The sequence below is a fragment of the Ambystoma mexicanum genome, chromosome 13 (assembly GCF_040938575.1).
Source record: "Ambystoma mexicanum isolate Mex_15411 chromosome 13, UKY_AmexF1_1, whole genome shotgun sequence".
NCBI lineage: Eukaryota > Metazoa > Chordata > Amphibia > Caudata > Ambystomatidae > Ambystoma > Ambystoma mexicanum.
In genome coordinates, this window is record NC_090938.1 from 419,289,559 (window position 1) to 419,315,264 (window position 25,706).

At 50.2% G+C, this 25,706-nt stretch overlaps 1 protein-coding gene across 1 annotated transcript; it reads left to right on the forward strand.

The window, feature by feature from the left end:
* Positions 1-228: 228 nt before the first annotated feature.
* Positions 229-1,179, forward strand: LOC138520407 (olfactory receptor 6B9-like). Its single transcript, XM_069632808.1, has one exon. The coding sequence runs from the start codon at positions 229-231 to the stop codon at positions 1,177-1,179; it is 951 nt and encodes a 316-aa protein (XP_069488909.1).
* Positions 1,180-25,706: the final 24,527 nt, after the last annotated feature.

Consider the following 25,706-nt stretch of genomic DNA (forward strand, 5'->3'; position numbering starts at 1 on the left):
TCTACCACACGTTCTGAAATTGCACCTGTTGGTGAGGGAGAAATGTAAGTGATATTTCAAAATTTGATTCAACCTTCTAGACTTTGACAGCCTCATGTTATCAACTTCTTTTATTCATCTAGGTCTTCTGAGCAGTGGAGGCAAGAAAAGAAAGGAGGGGTGATACAAAGAAGAAGCAACACGGGTCGATAAATCAGCGTATTTCCTCTTTTTTGATAAACATCGACCATGGACCATGAGAATACCAGCAGCAGCAGTACAAGTGCATTCCTCTTGCTGGGGTTTCCAGATCAGGATTCTCATTTGCTGCTCCCCATCTTCCTGTTGACATACCTAGTGACATTGACAGGAAATGCAACCATCATTGTGCTAACCAGAGTGGATGCCCACCTGCAGACGCCCATGTATTACTTTTTGGGGCAGCTATCCTTCCTGGAGTTGTGTTATACGTCAGTCACAGCCCCAAAGGTGATTGAGGGGCTCTCATCGGGGCATAAATACATCTCCTTTGGTGGATGCATGGTGCAGCTCTACGCCTTTCTTTCTTTAGCATGTACAGAGATTCTCCTGCTTGCTGCCATGGCTTTGGATCGTTTTTTAGCAATATGCCACCCTCTTCGTTACCACGCTATTATGAGCAGGCAGATGTGCATGTGGCTGACAATTAGCTCTTGGCTGGTGGCTTTTCTGTCCACCCTGGCACCTGCCACCCTGATGGCTAGGCTACCCTACTGCCACTCGCACGTCATTGACCACTTCTTCTGCGATGCTGTACCATTGCTGAAGCTGGCCTGTGCAGACACCTTTGTGAATGAGATGGTGGACACTGCATGTGCTTCTGCTGTTGTTCTGACCTCCCTTATGGTAATACTTCTGTCCTATGTCAACATCATATTCACTGTGGTGAAGATCCCATCTGCCACTGGGCGACGGAGGACATTCTCCACCTGTGCATCCCATTTGACTGTGGTCCTCATCTTCTTTGGGACCATCATTTTCATGTACATTGGCCCAAGGGAGTCCTACTCTTTCAGCCTGAACAAAGCACTTGCCCTATGTTACACCATGTTCACACCACTCCTAAACCCCATCATTTACAGCTTCAGGAACAAGGAAGTGAAGCAGGCCCTACTTAAAGTGCTAAGGAAAAGAGTGTCTCTAAGAACACTCAAGTACTGAGGATGAGGTCTGAACGATTAGCATGGGTATTAGGACAGTGCAATCCTATATGTGAGCCAGATCTGTGTCTTTAAAGCAACAAACATCCATTATCATTTTGATTGATATCCGTGGGCAAACACCACCTTGCTCATTGTTTGCTACTCTGAAATTGGTTTTCTTTTTTTTAACTCACCGGCTCTGTGGCTCTTCAACAGTTACTCGATGCAGTCTTTTTTTTCTATACGACACTATATAGTATTTAGATTGAGCTGTTTCAAGAGCAAGGCTTTCTTCAGAATGTTTGGTTACTACAGTATGAATTGTAGTTAGTAGTCGTACAATTCCACCCAATAATCCCGTGTCAAGCAGATGTGGACAGGGCCTAGATTTTCTCTGTATATCACAGATGTGACGCACATCTCTGGAACCAAAAAAGTTATGGGTGGAAGGTTTTAAATACATCAGAACCACTAGCATTGATCTGGGCACCCTTCCACACTGCCATTTCTTAGCCCGTCTGCCCCATTCCAAAAGGGTTCCAGCTGTATGCAACTCAATCAGATACCACCCCAAATGGGAGCAGCCCAGCCCGAACTGCTAGGCTAGGTCCCCTCTCCATGGAAACTCAAGCAACCTCAGACATGTTCTGGCCTTGTTGGGCCTCCTCAGTTAAGTATAGCTTGGTTCCCTATGGCACAGCAAGCAAGGGACCCACGTCTGAGCATACCCTCTCTCACATAGGGAGACAAACTACAACCCAAAACAATCCCTTTGTCCAGTTTTTTTATGATGTATACACGTGTGAAGGTGACTAGTGCCATTGGATTCTCTTCTACCTTGATGATCCCTTAACCAGGGGTGGTATTGGCACAATTAACATATTTGAATAGAATAGCTCTGCTACACTAACACAAATAATGGCATTTTCATACACACAGACTAAAACATTGGAAGTGATCTGTTAGAGTTACAAAATAAAATATATTAAAAGCTTTGAAGAGCCTCAGAAATACACGTTTTCCTTTCTAATATAAGCAGTTCTCACAGGCTCATATACATTCAAATCAATACAATCGTTTTTGGCTGACAACAGCAGCAGCATTGCTTCTGCACAACGTTGCACATGGTTAGATTAAAAATTGGGCTGAGCCACTCCTTATGCAAATCATTATCCAATGGTCCGATGAGCAAGAAGTGTAATAAATACTGTAGTATGGCACTGGCGCATATTCACACATTATCATAATGCCCAGGCACCTGCAGATACCTAATGTGGGTGGTAAGCAGTAGAACATTAAGGCATACCATTGCAAACATCTTTCTAAATCATGGGATCTCATATGTTACAATTAGGCTCTGGTGTGTTATTTTGATTGTTCTTGGTATATTTTGGCTCCAACTCCTGAAAGGGGCTCCTAGGGGTCCCTCACGTTATGGAAACAAGGCAAATCACCACACACGATAGATACGCCAGATACGAGGTTGTATTCCCAATAGGGTTTATTACAACGCAAATAGTCTCAGTTGGCCAACTCGGCCTCACGCCCCGCAACGTGTATCTCTAGACCTCGAGGGACGCAAGAGAGCGAATTACGTACATCAGTTACATATATACAAAATGCATATCATACAATCAGCTGTGACATGTTTAACACCGCCCTTTATTGGGTTTCTTTGAACTCGGTTTGATGATGGACAATTTCAACGAATATGACACCTTCAAATATCTATTCTAGCAACAATATGCAACCGTTTAGGTGTAGAGACATCTTTTCTTTGTTGAACAGAACACAGTGCTTCTGTTCTTGTAAGCGAGCTACATATGGGGGAAGAGTCACATTCCAGACCTTGCTATCTTTGAGGTGCTATTCGTGTCCTGGGAGCCGACACGCTCTACAGGGCTCGGAAAAGGGGGGGCCATAAGAAGAGCATAATTCAAGCCGTTAGCTGCTTTATTCTAACATTTTCTACCATATAACGAGACTGGCTGGCAGCTGTGAAATGATTAAATGCCCTGCGGCTCTCCTTCAAGGCTATATTCAGGAGGGAGCTGGGCATTCCTCTCTGGAGCTGCATACGTTGTGTTTCAACAAACTACTTATTAGCCTCGCGGCCTTGTGGACTTGTCCTTTCACGTTCAGACAACAATGTTAACAGTCGACCAGAGTAAGCAAAAAATATGCTGCGAAGCAGTTTGAACAGAAAGCAATGAGCAATCGTTAGAAAACAAAATGGCCGCTCATTGGTCAAACTCGGAAATCTGTATTTCTATCGTTATGTACATGAGACGGTTGGTCTTCGGCCACCAAAATACGTTTGCCGTCAATCGTGAGAGGTGTCCATTTTTCTAGACCGACACTCCCACTTCCTGCAAAATAGAATCCCCACATACGGGTGGACATTCAACACCTTTCAATGGAGCAGAACATATAGCAGTTCCGATCAAACAGCAGGTTTCGGCTATATATATATATATGCATATATATATATTCAGTGAAAAAAACTTTGTTAAAGGGACGTTATGGTTAAGTTGCGCTACTAAAAACCTATGAAATTCAGTGAAAAAACTTTGTTAAAGGGACGTTATGGTTCCAAGCAAAACCGAAAAACCCTTGATATTCGCCAGTTATGGTAAGCTATGTGGCCTAGATATGTCAGCAAAAGAAAAAATTGTGAACCAGACATGTGATGTCATCAGTGATGTCATCAATGACATTTGTGATGTCATCTTTGATGTCCTGGGTGTTAGTCTTAGCAGTGCACGGTGGTGGCGCGAGTTATGGTTGCTTAGCTTACCATAACTGGCGAATTTCAAGTGTTTTTCGGTTTTGCTTGGAACCATAACGTCCCTTTAACAAAGTTTTTTCACTGAATTTCATAGGTTTTTAGTAGCGCAACTTAACCATAACGTCCCTTTAACAAAGTTTTTTCACTGAATATATATATCAATACCAAGCTGACTGGATTCACACATAGTCAAATATCACTTGGTAAGAAAACCTTCACAACAATAGGTATAATCTACCACGCAGGAGCCACAACCATTTCAGGGCACTAAACAGCATATATAAAAAAGAAATGTGGATGGTTTGATAGTACCATTACTCTAAAGCAGAGATTACCAGCAAATCTTACAAACGCTTATTTGATGTTCTTAAAACCAAAATTTGATAAATAAACTGTATTTAGACCTTTAAGTAAATTTGTGTTAAAAAAATATAAACTGTTATAATACTCCAAAAGCTATCTAACTGCTCAAAGATTCTACAACAACTAATCAGATAAATGAATACCACTAAATTAGACCAATAAATACACAGTTAGAATACGCCAATTGGTAACTAACTGTCCCAAAATTATAAATTTGTGTTAAAATAATATAAACTGTTAGAATACTCCAAAAGCTATCTAACAGCTCAAAGATTCTACAACAACTAATGAGATAAATGAATACCACTAAATTAGGCCAAAAAATACACAGTTAGAATACGCCAATTGGTATCTAACTGTCCCAATATTTAACAATATCCAAATAGATAAATCAAAACCACTAAAATATATTAAAAAAATAGACAGTTAGAATACGCCAATTGGTATCTAACTGCTCCAAAATTTTATAATATCAAAACAAATGAAGAATCTGTTACTGCTCCAAAAAAAATACAACAAAGCAAAGTATAAAGCATTAGCCAGAAACAACAAGTGAACACTGAAAATAAACAAAGAAATAAACTGTAGCATAACAGAAAAAGGGTTTTTTTTAATCCAACATGGATTTTTTTTTCTCCCACAGACCCAATGATTTTAGCAACAAATACAGAAACTGAGCAAATTGCACAGTACTCTGATGTCTACTCTACTAAATATGAGGGTCTAAAAAAAATAAAAGTATATTGCTTATACAATGTAATAAGTCATTACAAAATACTAATACTAACATGCTATTTTCTTTTATCACAGAAATGAAGAAGAAAAACATGGACTCCCATTACTAGACCAAACAGTAAGTATACAATAATAAGGACAACCATAGCAGCATATCACATCCATAGTATCTAATACCTTTGTTCCTTATACATTTGTTTTTCACCCAAAGTTATAAGCAAATATGAATGTGATATGCTGCGGTGGTTGTTGCCAGGGCATACAGTCTTGGGTGCATGGCCAAATGGCCATGCACCCAAGACTCTATGCCCTGGCAACAACCACTGCAGCATATCACATCCATAGAGTCAAACATTTCAACTATGATCTATGGGAAACTTTTAATGTCCGCGAACAATGTGAGTGTTCTTAGAACACTTTGAACTTGCCAGCGAACAATACGGACACCGTTTTCAGGACACCCCCTACGAACATTTCAGTACAACGCGATAGTTCTTAGAACACTTTCAACTTAACAACGAACAATACGGACAGCGTCCTAAGGACACCCCCTACGAACATTCCAGGAAACCGGGAGTGTTCTCAAAAACGTCTTCAGAACACCCCCATTTTGTTTATTTGCGAACATTTCAGGACACCGCGGGTGTTCTTAGAACACATTCAACTTGACAGAGAACAATAAGGACAGCGTCCTCAGGACACCCCCTACGAACATTTCAGGACACCGGGAGTGTTCTCAAAAACGTCTTCAGAACACCCCCATTTTGTTTATTTGCAAACATTTCAGGACACCGCGGGTGTTCTTAGAACACATTCAACTTGACAGAGAACAATACGGACAGCGTCCTCAGGACACCCCCTACGAACACTCCCCGGACACCGTGAGTGTTCTTAGAAGCGTCTTCAGAACACCACCATCTTGTTTATTTGCGAACATTTCAGGACACCGCGAGTGTTCTTAGGACACATTCAACTTGACAGAGAACAATACGGACAGCGTCCTCAGGACACCCCCTATGAACATTCCAGGACACCGGGAGTGTTCTTAGAAGCGTCTTCAGAACACCACCTTCTTGTTTATTTGTGAACATTTCAGGACACCGTGAGTGTTCTTAGGACACATTCAACTTGACAGAGAACAATACGGACAGCGTCCTCAGGACACCCCCTACGAACACTCCCCGGTCACCGCGAGTGTTCTTAGAAGCGTCTTCAGAACACCCCCATTTTGTTTATTTGCGAACATTTCAGGACACCGCGAGTGTTCTTAGGACACATTCAACTTGACAGAGAACAATACGGACAGCGTCCTCAGGACACCCCCTACGAACACTCCCCGGACACCGCGAGTGTTCTTAGAAGCGTCTTCAGAACACCCCTATTTTGTTTATTTGCGAACATTTCAGGACACCGCGAGTGTTCTTAGGACACATTCAACTTCACAGAGAACAATACAGACAGCGTCCTCAGGACACCCCCTACGAACACTCCCCGGACACCGCGAGTGTTCTTAGAAGCGTCTTCAGAACACCCCCATTTTGTTTATTTGCGAACATTTCAGGACACTGCGGGTGTTCTTAGAACACATTCAACTTGACAGAGAACAATACGGACAGCGTCCTCAGGACACCCCCTACGAACATTTCAGGACACCGGGAGTGTTCTCAAAAACGTCTTCAGAACACCCCCATATTGTTTATTTGCGAACATTTCAGAACACCGCGGGTGTTCTTAGAACACATTCAACTTGACAGAGAACAATACGGACAGCGTCCACAGGACACCCCCTACGAACACTCCCCGGACACCGCGAGTGTTCTTAGAACAGTTTCACTTTGCTTGCGAACAAAACGGACACATATTGAGTCCTTAGAACACCCCCTAGTCAGTTTATTTTGAACATTTCAGAACACCCATGATGTCCGCAAACAAATCGAACACAAAAAGAACGTCTAACACATAAAAAACACAACTTTCATCCTATCTCATACACTCCCACCCTCCCCAAACACTCCTACACACCAACACACTCTACTAAATACACATTTTTAACAAAGTTTCACTGTGCTGTCCGCGGACGTCCGCGAATCCAAGATGGCGGGCGCTACCGAAAAATCTGACGCGCTTCACGCTCCACGCCGTCCAATTAGCGAACACATTGCATGTCCACGAACATCACGCAAGACGATTGGCCAATCAGGACACTGTCCGCGGAGCGAACAGGGAAGTGTGTCCGTGAACCGAACACAGATATCACTAATTTTTTTTTAACTACTTTTTGGTCATTTAAAAAAAAAACTACTAGATGGATTTTCACCAAATTTGCAAAAGCACGCTTTCGGGACCAAGCCGCTGCTCCTGGTCCAAATTTGGTGGAAATCCGTCCACCGGTTTGGGCTATAGGCGCGAGCAAAATTTTTTTCCCATTCAGTCTATCGGAAAAAAAAAGTTTTGGGGACCCCCCTATAACTTTGCCCCCCCTGGACGAATCCTCACCAAACGTTGCAAAAAAATTCAGAGTGACCCAAATACTTTTTTTGCAACGTTTGGTGAGGATCCGTCCAGGGAGAGCGAAGTTATGCTGCCCAAAAAGTGCTCTTCCTATGGAAACACCAACTTAACCATAACTACATGTTCCCTACCGTGGCCATGTAATATATATATATATATATGGCCCTACCGTGGCCATGTAATATATATATATATATATATTACATGGCCACGATAGAGGACATGTAGTTATGGTTAAGTTGGTGTTTCCATAGGAAGAGCACTTTTTGGGCAGCTTATAACTTCGCTCCCCCTGGAAAGTTTGGTGAGGATTCGTCCAGGGGGGGAAAACTTATAGGGGGGGTCACAAAATTTCTTTTTTTCCCATAGACTGAATGGGAAGAAAATTTTGCTCGCGCCTACAGCCCAAACCGCTGGACGGATTTTCACCAAATTTGGACCAGGAGCAGCGGCTGGGTCCCGAAAGCATGCTTTTGCAAATTTGGTGAAAATCCATCCAATAATTTTTTTTAAAATGACCAATAAGTAGGTAAAAACAATTAGTGATATCTGTGTTCGGTCCGCGGACACACTTCCCTGTTCACTCAGCGGACAGTGTCCTGATTGGCCGAGTGGGTTACGTCATGTCCGCGGACATATGATGTGTTCGCTGATTGGACGGTGTTAAGCGTGAAGCGCGTCAGATTTTCGGTAGCACCCGCCACACGGACAGCGCGTTGAAAGTTTGTTCAAAATGTGTATTTAGTAGAGTGTGTTGGTGTGTAGAAGTGTTTGGGGAGGATGGGAGGGTATGAGATAGGTTAAATGTTGTGCTTTCTTATGTGGTAGACTCTTATTGTGTTTGATTTGTTTGCGGACATCATGGGTGTTCTGAAATGTTCTAAATAAACTGAATGGGGGGTGTTCTGAGGATTCAATATGTGTCCGTTTTGTTCGCAAGCAAGCTGAAACTGTTCTAAGAACACTCGGGGTGTCCTGAAATGTTCGCAAATAAACAAAATGGGGGTGTTCTGAGGACGCTGTCCGTATTGTTCATTGTCCAGTTGAAAGTGTTCTAAGAACTCTCGCGTTGTCCTGAAATGTTCGCACATAAACAAAATGGGGGTGTGTTCGAAGAACACACGCGTTGTCCTGAAGTGTTCTAAGAACTCTCGCGGTGTCCTGTAATGCTCGTAGGGGGTGTCCTGAAGATGCTGTCCGTATTGTTTGATGGCAAGTTGAAAGTGTTCTAAGAACTGTCTCGGTGTCCTGAAATGTTCGCAAATAAAATAAATGATGGTGTGTTCTAAGAACACACGCGTTGTCCTGAAATGTTCGTAGGGGGTGTCCTGAGGACACTGTCCATAATGTTCGTTGTCGAGTTGAAAGTGTTTTAAGAACTCTTGTGGTGTCCTGAAATGTTTGCAGAGGGTGTCCTGAAGACGCTGTCCGTATTGTTCGATGGCAAATTGAAAGTGTTCTAAGAACACTCGGGGTGTCCTGAAATGTTCGCAAATAAACAAAATGGGGGTGTTCTGAGGACGCTGTCCGTATTTTTCGTTCTCAAGTTGAAAGTGTTCTAAGAACTCTCGCGTTGTCCTGAAATGTTTGCACATAAACAAAATGGGGGTGTGTTCTACGAACACACGCTTTGTCCTGAAATGTTCGTAGGGGGTGTCTTGAGGACGCTGTCCGTATTGTTTGTTGTCGAGTTGAAAGTGTTCTAAGAACTCTTGCAGTGTGCTGAAATGTTCGTAGGGGGTGTCCTGAAGACGCTGTCCGTATTGTTCGATGGCAAGTTGAAAGTGTTCTAAGAACTGTCTCGGTGTCCTGAAATGTTTGTAAATAAACAAACTGGGGGTGTGTTGTAAGAACTCACGCGTTGTCCTGAAATGTTCGTAGGGGGTGTCCTGAAGACGCTGTCTGTATTGTTCAATGGCAAGTTGAAAGTGTTCTAAGAACTGCCTCGGTGTCCTGAAATGTTTGCAAATAAACAAAATGGGGGTGTGTTTTAAGAACACACGCGTTGTCCTGAAATGTTCGTAGGGGGTGTCTTGAGGACGCTGTCCCTATTGTTTGTTGTCGAGTTGAAAGTGTTCTAAGAACTCTTGCAGTGTGCTGAAATGTTCATTGGGGGTGTCCTGAAGACGCTGTCCGTATTGTTCGATGGCAAGTTGAAAGTGTTCAAAGAACTCTCGCGTTGTCCTGAAATGTTCGCACATAAACAAAATTGGGGTGTGTTCTAAGAACACACGTGTGTCCTGAAATGTTCGTAGGGGGTGTCTTGAGGACGCTGTCCATATTGTTTGTTGTCCAGTTGAAAGTGTTCTAAGAACTCTCGCGGTGTGCTGAAATGTTCGTAGGGGGTGTCCTGAAGACGCTGTCCGTATTGTTCGATGGCAAGTTGAAAGTGTTCTAAGAACTCTCGCATTGTCCTGAAATGTTCGCACATAAACAAAATGGGGGTGTGTTCTAAGAACACACGCGTTGTCCTGAAGTGTTCTAAGAACTCTCGCGGTGTCCTGAAATGTTCGTAGGGGGTGTCCTGAAGACGCTGTCCGTATTGTTCGATTGGCAAGTTGAAAGTGTTGTAAGAACTGTCTCCGTGTCCTGAAATGTTTGTAAATAAACAAACTGGGGGTGTGTTCTAAGAACTCACGCGTTGTCCTGAAATGTTCGTACGGGGTGTCCTGAAGACGCTGTCCGTATTGTTCAATGGCAAGTTGAAAGTGTTCTAAGAACTGTCTTGGTGTCCTGAAATGTTCGCAAATAAAAAAAATGGGGGTGTGTTCTAAGAACACACGCGTTGTCCTGAAATGTTCGTAGGGGGTGTCCTGAGGACGCTGTCCGTATTGTTCGTTGTCGAGTTGAAAGTGTTCTAAGAACTCTCGTGGTGTCCTGAAATGTTCGCAGGGGGTGTCCTGAAGACGCTGTCCGTATTGTTCGATGGCACGTTGAAAGTATTCTAAGAACACTTGGGGTGTCCTGAAATGTTTGCAAATAAACAAAATGGGGGTGTTCTGAGGACGCTGTCCGTATTGTTCGTTGTCAAGTTGAAAGGGTTCTAAGGACTCTCGCGTTGTCCTGAAATGTTCGCACATAAACAAAATGGGGGTGTGTTCTAAGAACACACGTGTTGTCCTGAAATGTTCGTAGGGGGTGTCCTGAGGACGCTGTCCGTATTGTTTGTTGTCGAGTTGAAAGTGTTCTAAGAACTCTCACGGTGTCCTGAAATGTTCATAGGGGGTGTCCTGAAGACGCTGTCCGTATTGTTCAATGGCAAGTTGAAAGTGTTCTAAGAACTCTCGCATTGTCCTGAAATGTTCGTAGGGGGTGTTCTGAAGACGCTGTCCGTATTGTTCGCTGGCAAATTGAAAGTGTTCTAAGAACACTGTAATGTCCGCGGACATTAAAAGTTTCCATAGGCCATAGTTGATATGTTTTACTCTATGGGTGTGATATGCTGCGGTAGTTGTGGCCAGGGCATAGAGTGTTGGGTGCATGGCCAAATATGCCCTGGCCACAACCACTGCAGCATATCACATTTATAGTTGCTTATAACTTTGGGTCAAAAACAAAAGGAACAAAGTTATAAGATACTATGGGTGTGACATGCTGCGATGGTTGTGGCCAGGGCATAGAGTGTATAATATACTTACTGTTTGGTTTAGTAACTGGATTACATGTATTTCTTGTTAATTTCTGTGATAAAAGAAAATAGCATGTTAGTATTAGTATTTCGTAATGACATTTTACATTGTATAATCACATTTTTTTTTTTGGATCCTCAAATTTAGTAGATTACAAACCAGAGTACTGTGCAATTTGCTCAGTTTCTGTGCTCGTTGCTAAAATCATTGGGTCTGTGGGAGAAAAAAAATCCATGTTGGATTAAAAAAAAAACTTTTTCTGTTATGCTACAGTTTATTTGTTTGTTTGTTTTCAGTGTTCATTTGTTGTTTCTGGCTAATGCTTTATACATTGGGTTGTTGCATTTTTTTTGGAGCAGTAACATATTATTTATTTGTTTGGATATTATGAAATTTAGGAGCAGTTAGATACCAGTAGGCGTATTCTAATTGTCTATTTTTTTTATATATTTTAGTGGTATTGATTTATCTGTTTGGATATTGTTAAATTTTGGGACAGTTAGATACCAATTGGCGTATTCTAATTGTCTATTTTTTGCTCTAATTTAGTGTTATTCATTTGTGTGATTAATTGTTGTAGAATCTTTGGGCAGTTAGATAGCTTTTGGAATATTATAACAGTTTATATTTTTTACTACAAGTTTACTTGAGGTTTAAGTACAGTTTAGTTATCAAATTTTGGTTTTAGGAACATTAAATAAGCGTTTGGAAGATTTGCTGGTAATCAATGTTTTAGAGTAATGGTACTATCATTACATTCAAACCATCCACATTTCTTTTTTATATATGCAGTGTAGTGCCCTGAATTTGTTGTGGCTCCTGCGTGGTAGATTATACCTATTGTTGTGAAGGTTTTCTTACCAAGTGATATTTGACCATGTGTGAATCCAGTCAGCTTGCAGTTGTTTTTGGTACCATCTGCATTGTAACGTAGAAGCATTAGTATTACGCATTTACTATGTGTTTGTATTACTAACGTGGAGCAATTATCTGAATTGCAGGTAGAACATAATCTACCATGGTTTGCATTTTGTACAAGATGCTGAAATAGAATGGATTCACAATTAGGTATTGATATATAAACGAAGCGTTCATTGGGGATTTCTTCTTGTGTCATATTGTTGCAGAGAGTGCATGTGTGTTTCCACATGTATGAAATCTGGAAGACTTCATTTATAGGTATGTTTTTGTTTTTCAGTACTTGTAGTAAGTACATTAGAAATTATTGTGGATCTTCCTGTGAGTTTATAGTGAATTTCACCATTCCAGCACAGTAGTCCAATTGTTGTCTTATTCCATAAACACTATACGTGTTGTCAGGATTGTTTCCTGCATTTCTGTGAAGTACTAACATTTGCATACACAATGGGTCTGTACTGTGTAAGTAAATGTTGTCAACAATTGGTGGTAATTGAAATAGAATATTCATTGCTACATTTGCGTAGCAACTTACACCAACTATATTTGAGAGTTTAAATGGACCAGGTAGTTCTGTATCTGACTGCTTTTTTTGGAGTTTGTCTTCCTTCTTTGAAGTACCTGGTTTACTTTCCCTAATTGATTCTTTTTTGCTTGTGGTACTTGATGAAGTATTACTTTCTTTTACTCTCTTTGGAGGATTTGCAGTGACATCCTGTTGCTTTTCTGTTTGATTTATTTTTCTTTAATAACGTTTTACTTTTTGTGGAACAGAATATGTGTTTAGATGGGGAGTGTATAGTGAGCGAAGTCTATTGTATTCTAAAATGCAAGGAATATAAGCGTTTATTTTACTTGCATCAAATTTGATTAGAAATAGACCGTCAAGTGTACGTAAGCGTGATAGTGCTACGTAGCTCATGCCTTCTTTAAAGACTGTGGTACCAATATCTATCATTGCTTTGTCTAGGGTAAGACCTTTTAATTTATGAATCGTGACTGCATATGCAAGAGTTAGAGAAAATTGTTCTCTGCGTACATACATGTCTTTGAAGAGAAGCTGTTGAGCGTCCTATCCTTTTAACTTCTGAAAGTTTGTCAAAGAGTATATTGACAAACTGAATTTTGTTGTCACATGGGTATGTTTGAAAGCCAACAACTGTACCCAGTGCTCCATTAACTAGTCCTTGGTCCACGTCAAGGTTACGTTTAAGCATTACTCTGTAATTTAAGGATAATTTTAATATCTTTTCTAAGCCTGCTGTGTTTGAGATTGATTTTTCTAAACTATTTAGTTTTGTTGTGGCTTGGTCACACATAGGTAGTGTCATACCATGTACATCTAGTTTATCTGTGGCGCTAATTTCCATTATTGGTTGCATTTCTTTACTTAACATTATTTCATTGAATTTGAAACAGCTTGCAAGAGTTGGCATTAAGGCCATACAATTGACATTTTTGTGGGCTAATTGTTCCATAACATCTGTAGCACATGTATTATCGCCAAAAAGGGCATTAATTTGCCGGGTTTTCAATATTGTTTCTGCTTCTTTAGAGAGTATACAAACTCTGATACTTTTTAAGATGTTGGCATAAGTGAGATCTGCAGATTGCCGCATGTTTTCTGTTAATTCTCTGTATTGGAAATGTTGCCAAAGGTTGACATTTCGAATGCTGCCAACAGTTTTACAGCAGAGTTTGTGTCCTAATGTTTCAAAAATAGGCTCACCTTTTGCTGGTGTCAATTGAAGAAGATCTCCGAAAACAATAATGTGTTTTCCTGCAAAGAGCTCTTCATAGTTTGTTTTCAGTACTTCTTGTAATCTGAGGTGAATCAAAGCCAACATTAGGTTGGAGACCATGCTCACTTCATCTATTAGTAGCATTTTCATTTGTTTCAATACTCTGCGTAGTTCCATTGCAGCTTCTGCAGAAAGTTTGTAATAGTCTAATTTGTTCTGGTGTTCTACTGGCAATAGTAGTAATCAGTGTAAATTGACACCACCTATGTTGTAGGCAGCTAAACCTGTGGGGGCAGTGACAACAGCTGACAGTTTGTTGTTTGTCAATTGTTGAAGGAATTTACTGATGATTTTGATTAGGAATGTTTTGCCAGAACCAGCTTCACCACTGACATACAGTAGTATAGGTTTATGATTATGGCAGGAACATTCTTTATTTTCATGTTGTACACCATGTGCAATTTGTTTGTTTTGTTACTTCTTCAAAAATGCTACGTTGTTCGTTGTTTAGTTTTGATTGTAGTATAGTTAAGTCTTCTTTATCTTCATACTGACACAGGGGGGGTAATTCATAGAATTCGGCGCACAAGTGGCGCACGCGGCTGGCGCACAGTGTGCGCATGCGGTAGTCTGCGCCAGCCGCGTGCGCCGAAACACATTCAGGCGCACAGCGTATTCATGGATTCCAACATCCACAACCAGCCGTGGCGCAGAGTGGCGCAGCGACCCTGCAGCAGCGTCAGTTACGGGCCCAAGAACGCCCCTCGCGCAGGGAAAAGCCATCAAAATCCCCAATCCAGCGCAAAGGGCAGCAGCAAACGCAGAGCGGGGAGCGTGTATTTCAGGGGTGTGCGGGTGTTCTCACACGCGATAGGCCTGGGTACGTGTATTATAGGTGTGCGTGAGAAATTCTACACGCGATTGGGCTGGGTACGTGGATTCCAGGGGTGCGCGAGAAATGCTACACGCGATTGGCCTGGGTACGTGGATTTCAGGGGTGCGCGAGAAATTCTACACGCGATTGGCCTGGGTACGTGTATTACAGGGGTGCGCGAGAAAATCTACACAGGATTGGGCTGGGTACGTGGATTTCAGGGGTGCGCGAGAAATGCTACACGCGATTGGCCTGGGTACGTGGATTTCAGGGGTGCGCGAGAAATTCTACACGCGATTGGCCTGGGTACGTGTATTACAGGGGTGCGCGAGAAAATCTACACGCGATTGGGCTGGGTACGTGGATTTCAGGGGTGCGCGAGAAATGCTACACGCGTTTGGCCTGGGTACGTGGATTTCAGGGGTGCGCGAGAAATTCTACACGCGATTGGCCTGGGTACGTGTATTACAGGGGTGCGCGAGAAAATCTACACGCGATTGTGCTGGGTACGTGGATTTCAGGGGTGCGCGAGAAATGCTACACGCGATTGGCCTGGGTACGTGGATTTCAGGGGTGCGCGAGAAATTCTACACACGATAGACCTGGGTACGTGGATTTCAGGGGAGCGCGAGAAATCCTACACGCGATTGGGCCTGTGCGAGTGGGGCAGTGTATTACGTGGGTGTGCGGGAAGTTGAAGAGGCGAATTGTCAGTGTGGGCCCTCCCAGGTCTCCCCTCTACCCCCGCCACGACCTCTGCAGGCAGCCCACACCACAGGGGACTACCCTGCACCCCTGGTCATGTCCCGCAGGCAGCCCATCCACCATGGGCATGCCCCCCAGCCAAGCCACATGTCCCCTTGCACCCCCACCCCCCAGCACTGTGGGGCACCCGCCACCAGGCCCCCACCCATGTCTCCCAGCACCCCCACCCCCAGTCACCAGGGGCAGCCTCCACCAGGCCCCCACCCATGTATCCCACCACCCCCACCCCTCCAGTCACCAGGGGCAGCCTCCACAAGGCCCCCACCCATGTCTCCCACCACCCCCACCCCCCAGTCACCAGGGGCAGCCTCCACAAGGCCGCCACCCATGTCTCCCACCACCCCCACCCCCAGTCACCAGGGGCAGCCTCCACCAGGCCCCCACCCATGTCTCCCACCACCCCCACCCCTCCAGTCACCAGGGGCAGCCTCCACAAGGCCCCCACCCATGACTCACACCACCCCCACCCCCAGTCACCAGGGGCAGCCTCCACAAGGCCCCCACCCATGTCTCCCACCACCCCCACCCCTCCAGTCACCAGGGGCAGCCTCCACAAGGCCCCCACCCATGACTCACACCACCCCCACCCCCAGTCACCAGGGGCAGCCTCCACAAGGCCCCCACCCATGTCTCCCACCACCCCCAGTCACCAGGGGCAGCCTACACAAGGCCCCCACCCATGTCTCCCAGCACCCCCACCCCCCAGCACTGTGGGGCACCTGCCAGCAGGCCCCCACCAATGTCTCCCAGCACCCCCACCCCCAGTCACCAGGGGCAGCCTCCACCAGGCCCCCACCCATGTCTCCCACCACCCCCACCCCTCCAGTCACCAGGGGCAGCCTCCACAAGGCCCCCACCCATGTCTCACACCACCCCCACCCCCCAGTCACCAGGGGCAGCCTCCACAAGGCCCCCACCCATGTCTCCCACCACCCCCATCCCCCAGTCACCAGGGGCAGCCTCCACCAGGCCCCCGCTTATGTCTCCCACCACCCCCACCCCTCCAGTCACCAGGGGCAGCCTCCACAAGGCCCCCACCCATGTCTCACACCACCCCCACCCCCCAGCCACCAGGGGCAGCCTCCACCAGGCCCCCACCCATGTCTCCCACCACCCCCAGTCACCAGGGGCAGCCTCCACAAGGCCCCCACCCATGTCTCCCACCACCCCCCACCCCTCCAGTCACCAGGGGCAGCCTCCACCAGGCCCCCACCCATGTCTCCCACCACCCCCACCCCTCCAGTCACCAGGGGCAGCCTCCACAAGGCCCCCACCCATGTCTCCCACCACCCCCACCCCCCAGTCACCAGGGGCAGCCTCCACAAGGCCCCCACCCATGTCTCCCACCACCCCCAGTCACCAGGGGCAGCCTCCACAAGGCCCCCACCCATGTCTCCCAGCACCCCCACCCCCCAGCACTGTGGGGCACCTGCCAGCAGGCCCCCACCCATGTCTCCCAGCACCCCCACCCCCAGTCACCAGGGGCAGCCTCCACCAGGCCCCCACCCATGTCTCCCACCACCCCCACCCCTCCAGTCACCAGGGGCAGCCTCCACAAGGCCCCCACCCATGTCTCCCACCACCCCCATCCCCCAGTCACCAGGGGCAGACTCCACCAGGCCCCCACCCATGTCTCCCACCACCCCCACCCCTCCAGTCACCAGGGGCAGCCTCCACAAGGCCCCCACCCATGTCTCACACCACCCCCACCCCCCAGTCACCAGGGGCAGCCTCCACAAGGCCCCCACCCATGTCTCCCACCACCCCCAGTCACCAGGGGCAGCCTCCACAAGGCCCCCACCCATGTCTCCCACCACCCCATCCCCCAGCCACCAGGGGCAGCCTCCACCAGGCCCCCACCCATGTCTCCCAGCACCCCACCCCCCAGCACTGTGGGGCACCTGCCACCAGGCCCCCACCCATGTCTCCCAGCACCCCCACCCCCAGTCACCAGGGGCAGCCTCCACCAGGCCCCCACCCATGTCTCCCACCACCCCCAGTCACCAGGGGCAGCCTCCACAAGGCCCCCACCCATGTCTCCCAGCACCCCCACCCCCCAGCACTGTGGGGCACCTGCCACCAGGCCCCCACCCATGTCTCCCAGCACCCCCACCCCCAGTCACCAGGGGCAGCCTCCACCAGGCCCCCACCCATGTCTCCCACCACCCCCAGTCACCCGGGGCAGCCTCCACAAGGCCCCCACCCATGTCTCCCACCACCCCCACCCCTCCAGTCACCAGGGGCAGCCTCCACAAGGCCCCCACCCATGTCTCACACCACCCCAATCCCCCAGCCACCAGGGGCAGCCTCCACCAGGCCCCCACCCATGTCTCCCAGCATCCCCACCCCTCAGCACTGTGGGGCACCTGCCAGCAGGCCCCCAACCATGTCCCACTCATGTCCCCTTGCACCCCCACCCCCCAGCAGGCCCCCACTCATGTCCCCTTGCACCCCCACCCCCCAGCACTGTGGGGCACCTGCCAGCAGGCCCCCACCCATGACTCCCAGCACCCCCACCCCCAGTCACCAGGGGCAGCCTCCACCAGGCCCCCACTCATGTCTCCCACCACCCCCAGTCACCAGGGGCAGCCTCCACAAGGCCCCCACCCATGTCTCCCACCACCCCCACCCCTCCAGTCACCAGGGGCAGCCTCCACAAGGCCCCCACCCATGTCTCACACCACCCCCACCCCCCAGTCACCAGGGGCAGCCTCCACAAGGCCCCCACCCATGTCTCCCACCACCCCATCCCCCAGTCACTAGGAGCAGCCTCCACCAGGCCCCCACCCATGTCTCCCACCCCCCCCACCCCTCCAGTCACCAGGGGCAGCCTCCACAAGGCCCCCACCCATGTCTCACACCACCCCCACCCCCCAGTCACCAGGGGCAGCCTCCACAAGGCCCCCACCCATGTCTCCCACCACCCCCAGTCACCAGGGGCAGCCTCCACAAGGCCCCCACCCATGTTTCCCACCACCCCCATCCCCCAGCCACCAGGGGCAGCCTCCACCAGGCCCCCACCCATGTCTCCCAGCACCCCCACCCCCCAGCACTGTGGGGCACCTGCCACCAGGCCCCCACCCATGTCTCCCAGCACCCCCATCCCCAGTCACCAGGGGCAGCCTCCACCAGGCCCCCACCCATGTCTCCCACCACCCCCAGTCACCAGGGGCAGCCTCCACAAGGCCCCCACCCATGTCTCCCACCACCCCCACCCCTCCAGTCACCAGGGGCAGCCTCCACAAGGCCCCCACCCATGTCTCCCAGCACCCCCACCCCCCAGCACTGTGGGGCACCTGCCAGCAGGCCCCCAACCATGTCCCACTCATGTCCCCTTGCACCCCCACACCCCAGCAGGCCCCCACTCATGTCCCCTTGCACCCCCACCCCCCAGCACTGTGGGGCACCTGCCAGCAGGCCCCCAACCATGTCCCACTCATGTCCCCTTGCACCCCCACCCCCCAGCCACCAGGGGCAGCCTCCACCAGGCCCCCACCCATGTCTCCCACCACCCCCACCCCCCAGCCACCAGGGGCAGCCTCCACAAGGCCCCCACCCATGTCTCCCACCACCCCCACCCCCCAGCCACCAGGGGCAGCCTCCACCAGGCCCCCACCCATGTCTCCCACCAACCCCACCCCCAGTCACCAGGGGCAGCCTCCACAAGGCCCCCACCCATGTCTCCCACCACCCCCACCCCTCCAGTCACCAGGGGCAGCCTCCACAAGGCCCCCACCCATGTCCAGGAACAGAGACTGCCATGCTTCCATGTGTCCATTCCGCACAGAGCCCCCCATGTTGCAATAAAACACATGCACCAACCATGTGGTTCACACATCACTGTACTCACATGCCTGACCATGATGTCCCTGCACACACACATACATACATGGCCTATGTCACACATACAGGCAGGTATCAGACAACCAGCACACTGCAACATGCCCTGTCTCACACAGCAATGCTTGGCCACTTACCGCTCAACTCCAGATGGGTCTGCCTCCGAAGGATCTGGGCGTGGAGCGCTGGGTCTACGCGTTCCAGGACCCTCATCTGGATGCCACTCAGGCGTGCCCGGCCCCCCTCCGCGAGGCGCCGGGCCTTATTGAGGGTCCTGGAGCTCAAGTCCTCCCAGCGCTTCTTGATGTGCTTGATGTCGCGGGTTGCCACCCCCTCCGCGTTGATGGCAACCACTACACCGTCCCAGATACTCTCCCGTCCTTCCTTGTTGGCGCGTGGTCTTCCGAAGAGGGCATCATAATGCCCCAGGACATGCTCCACCAGGACACCAACTTCCTTCTCACTGAAGCTGGTGGCCCTCTGCCTCTCTGGCTGGGGGTCGCCACTGGTCTCAGATGGTGCTTGCCCCGACATGGCGACCCCCAAGGCAGGTGTGGGTGGGCAACTGGGTCCTGGGGCTGGGCTTTGGAGCGATGGTATCCCAGTCGGGAGTCTACTGTTCCAGCAGGGGTGGACACAGCAACTGGACCCCTGCAGATGGCTGATGTGCAGGCACCAAATGGCAGGGCACGGTGGCAGCAGGCAGGCAGGCAGGCAGGCAGGCAGGCAGCAGCAGATGGCACGTGGGAGGCTGCTCGGGGCACTGGTGGGCAGTGATTCGGCCTTCTGGGCAGGAGCGTGGTCTCCCGTGTTTTTTCGCGTGGCCAGCTTGATACGGAGTGATTTGGCACGTGAAAAATCTGCACGTCAGCGTGTAATTCGAGGAAAGGCCCTTAGCGCGTAAGCGCGTCTGCACGCATATGCATTTTCATTGGACAGAAGGCCCCTCCAGCGCAAGCGCCCCTGTGACGTGACGCGTACAGACGTGCATGGGCATTACAGCGTGCGTGAAAAACTGCACGCCCGCGTGTAATGCGCGTAATCGCGCGTGAAAAACTGCACGTCCGCGTGTAATGCGCGTAATCGCGCGTGAAAAACTGCACGTCCGCATGTGACGTGACGCGCGCGTGCGTTTCCCTCAGCACGGGTCGAAGGTGAGCGGGCCCAGCAGTTCGCTGTACGTGCCTTTCGTGGAGACCGACGTGTGTTGCTGCTTCCAGTTGTTTCGCGGGCCATCTACTTCACAGCTCTCAAGGACGTATCTCTTCTTTTGGCAGGGGTATTGCCTACGCGTGTTTTTCTGCATCGCGCTAGTCAGACGGTGAGTCGCAAACGCTCCTTTTCCCACTGCGGGTGCCCCTGTGTATTGCACCCATTTTCGATGTCATCGTAGCCTGCGTGTCCCACGCGTACGCGTTATTCGTGTTACTGGGTCCACCGCGTACTGCGGGAGGTTAAATCCACGCACGTAGGCTGCAGGGTTGCGTGCACGGTTTTACTGCAGTTTTGGGGTGCCTGAGCGATGCGTGACCCGTCACCACATCACCGGGGTCACATACAGCCTTGCAGGTGCAGGGGGGCTGTTAACATCTTGCTTCCCACCCCCTTCACCCCAATTGCCCAGGTCAATTGTGCTGTACACCTCCCATTGGCACCACTCCATCTGTGCCAGCACTATTACATCTGTGCCATGGTTGGGAGGCCACCAAAAGTGAGGGGCGCCTCAGCTGGGCGTACTCCTCATGGCGGGCGTGGTCGGCGACGTGGCCGTGGTGACCAGGGAGTTGGGGGACTCCAGGGTGTCCAGGGCAGCCACAGAGGGGGAAGAGGCAGGGGTGCGCCACTTTAGCACAATGCTGTGCCATGTGTTGGTGCAGCCATGCCACCACCCCCTGTGGTTCCGGGGGATGCAGCTCCTGCATCTGGCACTGGCACCCGTATGACCCGGCAGTCCGTTCCATCGACTGCCACGGGCCCAAGGGTAGCGGTAGCTGCAGGTGCAGCTGTGGACACCGCCACCCAGGCTCAGGGTCTGCCAGCGCAGGCTGCGTTGGCACTTGAAGAGCCCTTGGTAGATCTCCAACAGGCCAGGGGGGAAACCATAGGGGCACGCCGGGCTGCTCAGACCAAGACACGTGTCCCTGGGGCAGTCATGTCATCTGCTGCTCCGAACAGCCGGGTGTTGGCAAGTGCAGGGGCAGATGCACCCAACAGCACCCCGGTTGTGAGTCTGCCAACCAGGACCGTTGCGGTCAAAGACCCTGCCACAGCTGATGTTGCTGCGCAGGGTCCATTAGTGGGCACCCAGCTGCCACTGACACAAGTCAGGCCTTTGGTCATCCCTCCACCTGCCACTCCCTCGGCTCAATCCACCGAACCCACTGGCCATACTGGTCAGGGCGGCATTAGCCAGCCAGGGTCTGCGCCACAGACCAAGAGGAGGAAGGTTGCACCTGCAGCACAGGCTGGGACCCCACACACAGCCACGACCTCCTGCACGTCGAGGAAGAAGCCTTTCTGTAAGCAGGAACTGGACTTCCTCGTGGACTATGTGCGGGGACACAGCCGTGACATGCTAGTGGGTCCCAATAGTCAGACTACGGCTGCCCAACGTGACACCCACTGGAAGCATGTTGCGGAACATGTCAGTTCATTCGGCCATGAGGTGCGCACGGCGCAGGAGTGCAAAAAGCGCTGGAATGACATCAAGCGCAGCACTAAGGCTAAGCGTGCCTCAAATTACAACTTGACTCTGGTGACTGGCGGTGGGCCTGCACCAGAGGAGGAAGAACTCACTCCGCATGAGGCTCTCGTTGCGGAGTTCATACCACCAGAATTGGTCGAAGGTGTGGGAGAGATGCTGGACTTTGATGCCCAGTCCAGTGAGTGTTGATGCGTAGTTGTTGAGGACGTGTGTGTTTCACTTGTGGGATGTGTTGTGCATGATTGCTGCTACATGTGACGTGTACATGGTTCTGATGTGTAAGTAATGCAATGCTACCGTCATGCATGTCTCCTCTGCCTGCATGCGGGACTCCATGTGGGCATGCTCCCTTGCCCCTCCTCCGCCACTCTGCACCCCAGTTCCACCTTTGCACTGGTCTGCTACATTCTTGCCAATGTGTAGTTTCTTGTTCATGTGTCCTGTGTAGATGCTAACTTCCAGCTTAGAAACTGCCAGACATATGCCGTGTGGTACAGCCTTAGTACTCGATGCAGGGTATCCCACTTGTACTGTGCATGGGTCAGATGTCCCGCAGGGACATGAGTACCCATTCATGCTCCATGTGCATTGCACGCATGCCCCTATGTGTCCTTGACTGGATGATCACTGTAATATGAGTCCTTGGTTACATACATTGCCTGCCATATTATCGGCCTCCCCATGTCAACTGTGGCTCAGTCCTGCGTTGCACACATGTTTAGGCTCTGACAATCTGTGTGGCTCACAGGCCTCAGCCTGTTCAATGGCCAATGACTCTGTCCAACTCTTGTCGTGTCTTCTTCACACGTGGCCGGCCTCTGGATCTTCCATCATGTGTCCTGCCCACTGTCCCAGCATCATTTGCAGTGTTGTAATTTGAATCACATTAAGCTGTTGATGCCAGTCAACACTGCTTGTCAATACACAGGTGTATGGGCAGCCTTTTGATACCATGCTAGGCATCCCTGCTTTGGTACTGGGGTGGAGGGGTGCTTGGCTTCTAGACATGGTACACATTGAATACACAATGCACGTGATGTCTGAATTTGACATTGCACTGCCTTCACATTTCCTGGCACACACCATGGAGTGCTTGTACATGTAGGTAGTGAGTGGCGTACACATTTTCAGCACTGCATAGACCCACTTCCATGCAAACTGCCCCCTTTCAACAGGTCTGATCACAGAAGCTATTCAAAGTAGACCCAGCATGCATGCCAGGTCATATGTTGTGTGTCACATGTCTGCCGGATGCCTTTGCTGTCGGTGTGTGTGTGTGTGTTGTGTGCTTCTGACATGTGTAGTGACCTTTTCCTCTCTATTTTTCAGGTGATGACGCAATGGATGCAGACGATGTGGCACTTCCATGGCAACTATCTCAGGGTGGTAGGGTTGTGACAGTTGACTGTCACTTTGTCATCATCGATTGTCACCTGGTATGTGCCAGGCCTGTGTGCACTCCGCAGGGGTGGGAGTTTAGGTGAAAAATGTGGCCACAAGCTGGGTCCGGGCTTCCTCGCCACGTGCCCTGTCCCCTCCCATGGGCAGCGCCTGTGCCTGTGGTTGGGGATGTGGGGGCACCACCATGTCCACCGGGACGCCCTGCCGTGTTGCAACATTGTGCAGGACACATGCTGCCACAATGATCCTGCACACTACTGGTGGTGCATAGAGTAGTTGCCCACCAGAGCGGTCAAGGGAGCGGAAACGTGACTTGAGCACTCCGAATGTGCGCTCCACTATGCCCCTGGTTGCAATATGGGCGGCGTTGTATCTTACCTGGGGTGGTGTGGTGGGGTTCCGGATTGGCGTCATCATGTGGTTGCTCAGAGGGTAGGCACTGTCCCCTGGGGAGGTGATAATAATTGAGATTATTAGGGTTGGGATGTTTGTCTGTGTGTGACTTGCATGCATGTGCAAGGGCATTTGTACTGACCTAGGAGCCATGTGTCGCCATGCTGCCCAGCTTCCAGGGCCCGGCTCAGTGCGGACATTCTGTATATGAAACTGTCATGGGTGGAGCCAGGGTAGTTTGCATAGACAGAGGTGATGATTCCCTTTGCATCGCATACCACCTGTACATTGATGGAATGCCAGTGCTTGCGGTTTCGGTAGATGTGCTCAGTGGCCCTAGGTGGACGTAGGGCCACATGGGTGCAATCTATGGCACCGAGCACTTTGGGGAAGTGTGCCACCCTGAAAAAATCTAGGACAACGGCCTGCCTTTCTGCGGGTGTTCTGGGCATGTATATATGCCTGCGGACTGAGGGGCGCGCTGTCATGATTGCCAGTACCTGGTGTAGGCAGCGTGACTGCGTGGCCTGTGAGACCCCCCCCCCACTATGACAGTGGTCCGCTGAAACGACCCAGTGGCCAAAAAATGCAAGACATTGAGCAGCTTCTCCAAGGGGCTCAATGCTTGGGAGCAAAGGGTGGGGGATGTGAGGTCATCTTCCCACTCCCTGACCAGGTCTAGGATGATATGGGGTGGAAACCTATACCTGCCGTAGACCTGGTCGTCAGGCATCCCAAAAAGGCTTGCCCGTGGTGCAAAAATGCGTGCCCTGGCTATTCTCCTCCTCCTGCGGTGTCCCACAATCAGTGCAGCAACAAATGGGGCATTCATCGTCGCTGTATATACGCGTTTGTTGTTTGCGCGCACTTTTATGCTGTGCGCGGGCGCGGGACGCCTCCGTGTGGGCGGACTCGTTGGTTTCCCGTATTCGGGTGTCATCGCGTGTGATCGGAGGGGAGCGAGCGTACACGTGATTGGCCTGGGTACGTGTGTTTCGGGGTGCGCGGGTAGTTCCACACGCCATTGGCCTGGGTACGTGTGTTTCGGGGTGCGCGGGTAGTTCCACACGCCATTGGCCTGGGTACGTGTGTTCCGGGGTGCCGTGAACTTTCACACGCGATTGGTTGAAATCCACGTGTGTTCTGTCATCACGTGCAATGAGGGATACTCCCTCGCACGTCACGTCACAGACGCGCTCACGCGCTGAGGGCCTTTGGTCCAATGAAAATGCGTATGCGTGCAGACGCGCTTACGCGCTAAGGGCCTTTCCTCGAATTACACGCTGACGTGCAGAATTTTCATGTGCCAAATCACTCCGTATCAAGCTGGCCACGCGTAAGCACACGGAAGACCACGCTCCTGCCCAGAAGGCCGAACTACTGCCCCCCAGAGCCCCGAGCACGCTCCCACCTGCCATCTGCTGCTGCCTGACTGCCTGCTGCCCACGTGCCCTGCCATTTGCTGCCTGCACATCAGCCAGGGGTGCTGTTGGTGTGACCACCCCTGCTGGAACCAAAGACTCCCGACTGGGATTCTATCGCTCCATAGCCCAGCCCCAGGACCCAGTTGCTTACCCACTCCTGCCTCTGGGGTTGTCATGTCGGGGCAAACTCCATCTGTGACCACTGACAACCCCCGGCCAGAGAGGCAGAGGGGCACCAGCTTCAGTGCCACCGAAGTTGGTGTCCTGGTGGAGCAAGTCCCGGGGCAGTATGATGCCCTCTTCGGAAGTTCCCGCGCCGACAAGGAAGGACGGACTCGGATCTGGACTGACATCGTGACTGCCATCAACGCGGAGGGGGTGGCAGTCCGCGACTTCCAACATGTCAAGAAGCGCTGGGAGGACTTCAGGTCCAGGACCCTGAACAAGGCCCGGCGCCTC